General features: G+C 47.1%; 1 protein-coding gene across 2 annotated transcripts; it reads right to left on the reverse strand.

The window, feature by feature from the left end:
- Positions 1-800: 800 nt before the first annotated feature.
- Positions 801-3778, reverse strand: LOC143724028 (gamma-crystallin M2-like). Of its 2 annotated transcripts, none has more exons than XM_077217063.1 (3): positions 3767-3778; positions 1177-1419; positions 801-1073 (listed from the first exon to the last, which is right to left on the reverse strand). In XM_077217063.1, exons 1-3 carry the CDS (start codon positions 3776-3778, stop codon positions 801-803), a joined length of 528 nt encoding a protein of 175 aa, XP_077073178.1. The 2 variants fall into 2 exon arrangements, with proteins under 2 accessions (XP_077073178.1, XP_077073179.1); XM_077217064.1 differs by lacking the exon at positions 3767-3778 and adding an exon at positions 1532-1540.
- Between the last annotated feature and the right edge of the window lie 3662 nt (positions 3779-7440).

Genomic DNA, 7440 nt, shown 5'->3' on the forward strand with positions numbered 1-7440 from the left:
TTTCAGAAGCTGTCGCGGTCTGTTTTCTGGTGTGCTTTATAGCTTCCTGGTCTATGACGTCACCGCCTATGACGTCTCGCTCTTCCATTGGACTGATTATACACGTGCTTCACGACGCAATCACGCAGAGCGTTCCCACCGCGTCTCAACGCAGCGTCTCGTTCCCTCTCAGGGAACCAGGGTTACATACGTAACCTGAGACGTTTCTTCATTATGTTTTGTGGTTTTCATAAATCGACATCAACTAAATATATTTTATTAATTAAATCCTATTTCTCTCATGGTTAAACTGCAGTAGCCTTATGGTGCTACTTTAGTGCAACTTCACAAATCTCAGCGAACAAATATTCTTTTTCACCCCAGTTTTTCCCTTGAAGTTTCTACTGATACCTATTGATGCATGAAGTTTGCTTATTAACTGCTTCTACTTCACACTAGAGTCTATCTCCTTCTTTGAACATTTAATTTGTCTTCTTGTGCTCATTTAGTTTGGACAGTTTTTATATTCTTTTTATGTTTTATAAAGCACATTTAACCAATGAAACATGCTAAGCACATTCAAGGTTTTTTTGTTATTTCTCTTTACAGATCTATCAAATTGCAAGAGATAAATTGTCATTTGTTCTACACAAATGGCTCCAGGAGCGCCATAAATAAAATAGCCTTTTGGTTTTGTTCAAAAACATTGTCTTTTTCTTTCACTTTACTTTTTTAATGAAAAAAATTTAAAAACTACTGAGTACACCTTAAATGTATGGACTGGTTCAACTGTACTTTATTGTATACCACAAAAATACATTTTAAAAATAAGAATCATTGATACACCTCATGCTCATGAATCTCATGCCACCCATATTGCTGAAGCTCCTGTACTCTCCAGGCCTGAAGTAGGACATCTTGCCTCTGTAGTGGGGCTGCTCATACATGAGCCAGTGGCCGTCCATCACATGACAGGACTGGCAGTGAGACATGCGGTAACGGTCCATGATGTTGTCACAGTCATCCATCATCTCGTACATCTGACCCATGAAGTTCTCCCTCTCGTAGATCCTCATTCTGTAGGATCCCCTGTGCTGCAAAGGTATGAACAGAAATTTACAATTTGTGCTAAAATGTTATAAGAGCATTAAGTGAACTGCTCTAGGTGGAGTAAAGATGTATGTATAATGCTATTACCATAGGGATCATACGGCAAGATCTGATACACTCATTCATGCCAAACATAGACATGTAGTCAGCATAATCACCCCTCCTGAAGAAAAACTGATTTCCCATGTAGTTGGGACAGTCATACAGCATGAAGCAGCCACTCTCTATTCTGCAAGAGTGACATCGACTCAGGTAGGAGGAGAAGTCACCACAGTCACTCATACACTCATAAGAGCGACCCTGGAAGTTCCTGTCCTCGTAGAAGATGACCTGTTTTGGAACACAAAAGAAACAATGAGACACTTGTGTACTTTTAAATGAGTAAAAGTAGCATCCTAAAGATGTACTATTGTTTTTATATTTAAGTATCAGTAGTACTTACCCTGCCCATGATGGTAGTGGTAGTCTTTTAGAGCACTTTCGTACTAGTACACTGACCCTCTGCTCATGTTAACCCTTACATTTATACCTTCCCAAACCTAAAGAATATGTGCCTCCTATTGTGGAAACTCCTGACAAAGCAGCATGGTATAGAGGCCCATGAAAAGATAAAGTGCTTTTGTAATATGTCAAATGTAACTGAATCTCTTGAATCAAATGTAACTGAGTCACTCCGAGTTACGTCGGATGACGGAGAATGGGGGTTTCGCTTAGAACACCTATCGACTGAGTATTACAAAACGAGCCAATGGCGATGAAATGCCATGGGTCTGCGGAATTTGCATAGCGTATCTCCGCCCCACCGCGTGGGTATAAAAGGAGGACGCTGCACGCCGGCAACATGCAGATATGTGACCAGTCACGGAAACTAGGGACACAAGTCGGTTCTGGGGCATTTTGAGTTATTCATAGATTCTGAGAGTGTAATATCCAAGCTTTCCAACGATGTGTAACATGTGGAAATCTGATAATATTTGGAGAAGTTGTGGCCATTTTAAAGTAGGCACTTAAAAAAGCTCAAAGAGGAGAAAACGAGCTCTAAAGATTGTGCAGTTCTCACCTGTCTCTGCTGCTGGGGGTGACAATAGGGCTCATTTACATCTCATTTAGATAAGCCATACCCCCTGTAAAGCTCCTCCATGTGCTTTACAGCTTTTTTTACACTTCGAATGAGTGCACTTCTGCCGCACTAGGCGAAAAACAATTGTGCTGCCCCTCTATTTGCAACGTACCAGCAACAACACACAAAGACCAATAATGCCATATAGCCTGCATATAACGCGAAACCAGCAACAACACATAAAGACCAATATGCCATATACATATAACGCAAAACCAGCAACAACACACAAAGACCAATATGCCATATAGCCTGCATATAACGCAAAACCAGCAACAACACACAAAGGCCAATATGCCATATACATACAGTATAACGCAAAACCAGCAACAACACACAAAGACCAATATGCCATATACATATAACGCAAAACCAGCAACAACAAACAAAGACCAATAAGCCATAGGCCTACATATAACGCAAATAGTGCGCAACGCTCGTGTGCCCAAAATGTCAACAATATTAAAGTTTATGTAGGAGGCAAATGCCTGCTGGCATTTTTCTTTAAGCAGTCATTTCTGTAATTTTCCAAATAATCACATTTCACCTCCTCTAATTACTGTTGCAAATCTCTTTACACCACTTTCTTATGTGCGTATACACACACAAATGAAATGTCCGCAAGCACATTATATCATCAGCAGGTTCAGCATCTTAAATAACGACTAAAGAGCAAATGAAGCTTAACTTACATTTCAGAAACACGCACGGCAGGCCTTCATCGCAGCAAAGGTCTTAACTGCATCCTCTATTTCGATTCTCCGTCACATATGAAACAGCCAGCCACCGCTGTCAGCGAGCCGAGCCGCCGAATTGAAGCACTGAGGGCGCACGCGCTGCGCCCATACCTCCGGTTCAGTTTCCCGAGCCCACGAAGTGCGGCGAAAACATTTTCGGTGTAACTGCCAGACGGTTCAGCTCGTCTGCGACAATCTTTGCGGCATCCATCTTCATTGAATTTTGATATCAGAGAGAGCCGGCCAGAGCACAGCATAATAAGTAGCCCTGTGGTTGACTTGGAGGGCGGGGGCAAAAGCGCCGGGTTATTCAGTATGGAAATACACACAGACAATGACACGCCACGCCCCTACTGCATGCTAGAATCTCCGAAAACAAGCCGATTTCAACCTCAAAATGTAAGCTTTTAAATATACCAATACTGCTATCTCAAACATGGAGAGGCTTCTTCGTGATTTCAATTAACAGATTCTCCAAAAAATTGAAAATCACCAATTTTGAAAAAAAACTCTTCTTTCTCATTTTGCTCGAAAGTTGTGCTGCCGACTTGTGTCCCTGGTTTCTGTGACGGGTCACATATGTTTTCGCTTCGGAGCCAAGAGTATTTCTTAACTCCACAGCCATCTCTGACTTCGCTCTACGAGACGAGCTTCTCTCTCCGGTGTTGGTGTGACGGCGATCTGCAGCGAGCTCACAGTGCCTGCTGATCTGTGCAGTGATCTGCCAGTGTGTGTGTGTCTCCCTGTGCGCTTCAACATCGCGGAGTTTTTTCTCCTCTCATAAAAGAGCTTGCACGCGGCACGTCTTTTTAAAGACGGCTCGCCCGTGCATTTCTGGTTGCAGCGGACTGGTATCGGACTCTGATGGGCACGAGCACTGTCTAGTGTGTTTGGGCTTTGATCATGCTTGAACAGCGCTCGTGGATGACTCATGTTCTCTCTGGGAGCGTGATCATCGCGTCATATATAGGTTGAGACTCGGTGAACTCGCAAGAGTGAGAGTCCGCTCATCCACCACCCGATCTTCGGCTGGTGGCCAGGGTGACCTGAGGGTGTTGGTCTGGAACAAAGCGCCGACTCTGTGTCCACGCCCCAGCCCCCCCTCTTTAATGACGGTGCCCGCTAGCGAACTGATGATTCCACGAGTCTACCCTCGGGTGGCCCGTGTGTTTTCATTTGAAGCTACAGAGGATGATGCTGTGTCTGTAGCAGCATCACTAGGTGGGCTTGATTCTTTTGGAAATGATAACTCGTCACAGCTGCCACCCTTCTGGTGTGCATACGGCTGTGCCTGAGTCTGATCCGGAGATGACGGCCATGCTTTCCCGAGACGATTGGTTTTTGGGTGAGGCCGCCGACCCGCGTCCACGCCAAACCCCAATATCTTTCCTCCCGGACGTGCATGATGAGATCACGGGTCCTCTCGTTGGTCTCATCCGCCTTTATTCCCCTCAGGGGCCGCTGGCCATGGGTACACTGGGGTTCCCCCGGTTGAACGCTCTGTTGCCATGCTACTATGTCCTCAGAGTGCTTCCCGGCGCAATCCTAGGCACCCGTCCAAAGCCTGTAGTGCTTTTCGTCTACACTAATCTGTGGCGAAATCCTATAGTGCCACAGGACAGGCAGCTGCCTCACTGCATCCCATGACCGTTCTGCTGGTCCACCTGACCCACATACTCATGGACATGCAGGAGGGCGGGACTGACCCGAGGCTCTCAGTGAGCTGCGCGCCGCCACTGACCTTGCTCCCCGAGTGACGAAAGTGGCCGTACACTCTCTGAGTCAGGTGATGTTCACCAGTCTGGGGCTGACCGGTCTGATGTGCACGATGTCGGGCGGACCCGTCTGCTCGACACCCCCATCTCCCTGGTCGGCCTCTTCGGCGGTGCGGTTGAGTGCTTCTGCCCTACAGTTCTCAACCGCCCGTGAGCAGATCGAGGTTATTCTGCCCGACGGCCCCGCCGTCAGCTCAGATCCCTCAGTCTGCCCACCGCCGAAGGCTCCCTCCCACGGTTCCAACCCCGCCCATTCACCCGGGCCTGGCTCTGGAAGACCGTAAGGGGTATGCCACAGCTCTCTCCAGCCCCGCCCCCCGCTAAACGCCGGTTGAGCGGCACTTTTGAGATATGCTGCTCAGAGATGAGACTCAGTTCTTTCCAGGAGTTGGTAGCAGGGCCACTCCTTTCCCGAGTGGAGGGCTAGGGAAGAATCCTTATTCAGAAAGAACTGACTCTCTCGTCTCTGAGCATACAGAGTTCTCGGACGACACAGAGCGCCGCCCACAAGCCGTGCTCTCCTCGTCCCCCTCTGTCCCAGAGGTGGTTGACACGGCGTGCCGTCCACGGACCGCTTCGCCCCTGTCCCCCTCTGTCGCCAGACCCCTGACAGAGCAGGCCCCAGTGGAACGCTGGTCCTTCCCTGGCCTCCTCTGTCAGGGTGCGGTTATGACCTTGCCCCCACCGGGCCGCTATGCCGTCCACGTCTGGGCCGGTCATCCCGCTCCGCTGCACCACCGGGGGGAAGTCTGTGGTTCTTGACGCCGCTGGCACAGTTGGGAGCCTGCCTAAAGCTTCCCTATCTGTTCCGCTGGGTCGCGTGAACCATTGGCTCGGCTATGCGATTCAGTTCGCACGGTCTCCTCCCCGCTTCAGGGAAGTCCACTCCACTTTGGTCGGTGGCTATGCCCCTATCATGAGAGCGGAGGTTGCTACCCTACTGGCGAAGGGTGCGATTGAGACTGTCCCTCCAGCCGAAATGAGGTCCGGGTTTACAGCCCCTACCTCATTGTCCCGGAAAAGTCTGGTGGGTTACGGCCAATCCTGGACCTAAGCATCTGAACTGCTCCCTTCACAGGCTGCCGTTCAAGATGCTCCTGGCCAAACGCATTTCTGGATGTGTACGGCCACAGGATTGGTTTGCAGCGATCGACCTGAAGGACGCCTACTTTTATGTCTCCGGTCTCCTTCTACTCAGACCATTCCTACGGTTTGCTGTCAGGGCGCGCGCATATCAGTACGCTGTTCTCCCATTCAGGCTAGCCCTGTCTCCTCTCGCCTTCACAAAGGTTCTTGAGGCAGCCTTTGTTCCTTCATGGGAACACGGGGTTCGCATCCTGAACTATCTCGGTGACTGGCTGTCTTAAACCACTCCTGGGACCAGGTTTGCGAACATAGGGACCCAGTGCTCCGGCACCTACCTCGTCTGGGCCTTCGGGTCAACTGGGAAAGGAGTAAACTTTGCCCCGTGCAGAGGAGCTCTTTTCATCGGTATGGACTTGGTCGCCTTCTCCACTCGGCCATTGCTGACTTGCCTGAGACTATCAAGCGCAAGAGTGCGGTTCCATTGAAGTTTTTTTTCAGAGGCTCCTGGGGCATATGGCATCTGCAGCCGCGGTACGCCTCTCAGATTGCTTCAAATGAGACCGCTTCAGCTTGATACGCTATGATATACGATATTTTTTTTTTATTGAAAACATTATGTAAGCAAAGAAGAAAAGAGTCACAATATTAAACAAATAAATGGAAAGAAAGAAAAAAGACAAGACAGGGGTACATAACTAATCAGAAAAGATTACATATCAAAGGAAAAGGTTAAAAGACTTACATATTTCAATTGTTTTTAAAGCCTTTTTGGTTCACGAGTTAGAGATAATCCCAAAGTAATGTTGTAGGTTTGCAAGCGTTTCTAGCTAAGATGTATGGCGACGTACACAGTGACCTAACGAAGTCGTTCGCTGGGCGCTCTAGTCAGTGGAAAAACAAACAGGTTCTGAGAAGGTTCGCAAGTTGAAACAACTCCGAACCAACTTTGAACCAGCACCAGTTCCGAACCAGTTCTTTTTTGGTGGAAAAGGGGTAACAGTACCTTATATAAGAGTTCCTCAGGAAACCTGTGTGGTTCCTCAGAGAACCGCCCCTTTTTAAAGGGTGCCTAGAGGATCTGCAGACGGTTCCGCTGGTGTGGCAAAGTGAAGAACACCAAAAGGCTCCTCCAGGCACCTTTTATTTTTACAGTGTTTGATTATTTTATTTATTGTTAATATTTGTGTTTTAAAAATGTTTTTGATTGATTTTTGAAACAATCATATTTTTTTTTTTTTTGGTCTTAAATTTATTTTGTGCTACCAAAATCTGAAGAGTGCCTGTCCGGAGGGTTACTGGGGTTTTTGAAATTTTGCATGGCCTGAATGTTTTTTTTTTTGTTTTTTTGTTTTGTTTTTTGTGGACTGCTCATAAAAATATTATTGCCATTTACATTTATCTGACGCTTTTATCCAAAGCGACTTACAATTGGTATATTTCAGAGCAACTAGGGGTTAAGTGTCTTGCTCAGGGACATATTGGTTTCTCACAGTGGATTCGAACCCGCGTCTCTCACATCAGAGGCATGTGTCTTATCCACTGCGCCATCACCACCCCTACACATTTAATGATGTTTCCAGACAGTGTTGTAGAGGAATTATTTTATTTATTTGAGAAATGCTAGAAAAATACT

The sequence above is a fragment of the Siphateles boraxobius genome, unplaced genomic scaffold (genome assembly GCF_051911475.1).
Source record: "Siphateles boraxobius isolate OS27281-9 unplaced genomic scaffold, OSU_SipBor_1 7, whole genome shotgun sequence".
Classification (NCBI taxonomy): domain Eukaryota; kingdom Metazoa; phylum Chordata; class Actinopteri; order Cypriniformes; family Leuciscidae; genus Siphateles; species Siphateles boraxobius.